We start from the raw sequence: 2,500 nt of genomic DNA on the forward strand, positions 1-2,500 counted from the left end.
TACACCGAGCGATCTCGTATCGACTTAAACTCAATATCATGAAACACAAACGTCTCATTGAAATGAGGATTCAAAGTCTTCTTATGTACTTTTGTTTGATGTTTAAGTCTCTTGTTTGGAAGAACATACACCTTAACGTAAGGATCAGATGAACCACCAAAATCTTTGGCGGCCAGGTCTTTACATTCGATAACACCAACGCGTAGATCTCTCAGTGTAAAATCATAGTCGACAGAAAATCGGATTTTTCCAACTGGAGATTCGTTGACTCCACTAGCTTTACCATCCACACTGCTGCCATCATCACTGTACATTTGAACGTCCAACGAAAGTTGTTTTGATAATGATCTATGTGAAGTGTCTACAGGACTACAACTGAGTGCAGATCCTCTCCTACCAAACTCATAACGAGAAGTAGACGACGTCACACGAGGAAAAGTTGTCGATTTTCTAGTGGGAAATGTTTCAGGCAACGGCTGAACTTGTTGAGCCGTCGACTCCAACATTTCTCTCTTGAAAGCTTTCAAGTCGACTTGCTGTTTAGGAAGCCGTTTGGTTGTCTTGTCTTTCTTTGACTTCCTCTTCCATTTGCAACAGCAACAGCAACAGCAAGTAAAGACAACAACAAGCACTAGAACGGATGCACCAATCGCTCCCCATGCCCACGTAGGAACTGCAACACAAACTCAAATAAATAACAATGCCTACATTTGATCCATACAACTGAATAGTTGTACTTGGCAGAGAGTCAGCTTTCTCTTTGACTTTATCCATTCGACTCGACTTCCTCCTCAGCTAACGTTACACACCAACAGAGAGCACCTTGAAAAGCTACACGCAACACAACACAATCAATGCTTTGACGGCATGATGCATGCATGCACTCTATTGGTATGTACAGCACATGCACTACCATGCATACCCTATTGGTATGTAGTACTATCATGCATATCCTATCGGTATGTGTATCCTATGACGTCACACTTATGAATCTCCGGATACGAGTCACTGATTAATTGTCTCTAAGCTATGCTAATGTCCGTCTACAGACAACGAGGTCGCGCGACACAATGCGCACACAATCAAATGCCAGTCCTCCTTCCATCCGCACATGCAGCATCTCCTCAGTCACCCCATACTACCCAAGTCAGTGCAACAATAACATCCGACATACAGAGCTACGCATGCAGTAGAGGTCGCGAGACAAGAAGACACGGAAGACAAAGAAAGTCACGGGAAGAAATCCTATCAACGCCAAATCACCGAGCTACTACAAGACCATGTATATCTCACTAATACAACGGAACAGTAACCCTATTCGTTGCGATCACGAAGCTTCCCGGTTGCTACAGCCTTCAAGGCATACTTACTTACATACATACATACATACACATACAAGTTTAAAAGTAAACTAACTCACCATGAATGTGTCTGACTAGCTAGGCAAAGAAATAAGAATAAGTAACTGTAAAGCGTTCCCACAATGCAAAAAGCTTGCGCAGAAAGAGCGTGTGCTAACATTCCTACTTTGTATTAGTTTCCCATTCCCACCGGACCTATCAGCACCCGACAACAGCAAGGGTCCATGCATGCATGCAGGCCATGCCACACGCGAGCACTCGACTAGCAAAGCAAAGAGATCTAGAGCAAACATATTACTTTCTCTCTTTCTCTATATAAGCGTCCGGATCCACAGTTTATGAAGATGTAGATATCATCGCGCAGTGAAATGGTCGAGGCGCGTGCTCGCCACTGTTTGTCGTCAGTTTGGGTGTGAGCACACAAGTTAGTGATTGTGTGTGCGTGTTGTGTGGGTCTGGTGAGCGACGGTGTGCAGAGCGATATGCTGTGTGTGTTACTGTACTGTACCTTGTAAGGATGGCGCAGCCGTAGACATCCGATGATTGGGCTGCGATCGGAAATGTTTAGGACTGGACGATTAGCATCGGCGACCGTGTCCGAGATCGCAAGACTAAAAACTGGAAGACACTCTGAGTGTCAAGTGGACGGATGCGTTTGGGTCACGTGATGGGTGGAGCTAAAAGGTTGGCGTATCCAATCATATTAATTATGGTAGGAAGTGACAAGGAATGAGACACCTGGTGTTGTCTTACAACACAAATATTAATAATGTTAATTATCTAATACATTATGCAATTAAATAATTATTTATCTATTAAAAATTTAAATCACAGATTGGCCTCTCATTTCCACACCGAAAGTCTGTAAATACAAATACTCAATGCTTGCTATTAGATACACACTAGCTGCTGGCTCCGCTAATCGGAAATCTACACTAACCAAGTTGGGTATCTGAGCGCTATCTCGACAGATGTATGTTCAGAACGTTTGAAAACATACAAACTGGCGGGGCCGTTTCAAGAATTTCGTCCGTCAAGTGAAGCGTTTTTTGGGCATCGTCAGATCACGTGAGCCTTAGTGACGTATCACGTTCCCGGAAATGGTCGCGCTGGTGTTTCTGTCGCTCTAAGAACGGTGG

The 2,500-nt window shown here is 43.9% G+C and overlaps 1 protein-coding gene across 2 annotated transcripts in view; it reads right to left on the bottom strand.

Annotated features, from left to right (window-relative positions):
* Positions 1-1,994, bottom strand: part of LOC134195726 (synaptotagmin-5-like) — a 4,500-nt gene extending 2,506 nt beyond the window's left edge. The window contains exons 1-3 of one of the 2 annotated variants that reach the window (XM_062664805.1): positions 1,870-1,994; positions 738-831; positions 1-673 (exon numbers count right to left, since the gene is read on the bottom strand). The exon at positions 1-673 is cut by the window's left edge and continues 130 nt beyond it. In XM_062664805.1, the coding sequence (XP_062520789.1) occupies positions 1-673; positions 738-774 (710 nt within the window). In that variant the 5' untranslated portion in view covers positions 775-831; positions 1,870-1,994. Of the gene's footprint in view, positions 674-737; positions 832-1,420; positions 1,498-1,869 lie in introns of those variants that run through there. The other variant, XM_062664804.1, reaches the window with a different exon arrangement.
* Between the last annotated feature and the right edge of the window lie 506 nt (positions 1,995-2,500).

The sequence above is a fragment of the Corticium candelabrum genome, chromosome 20 (genome assembly GCF_963422355.1).
Source record: "Corticium candelabrum chromosome 20, ooCorCand1.1, whole genome shotgun sequence".
Classification (NCBI taxonomy): domain Eukaryota; kingdom Metazoa; phylum Porifera; class Homoscleromorpha; order Homosclerophorida; family Plakinidae; genus Corticium; species Corticium candelabrum.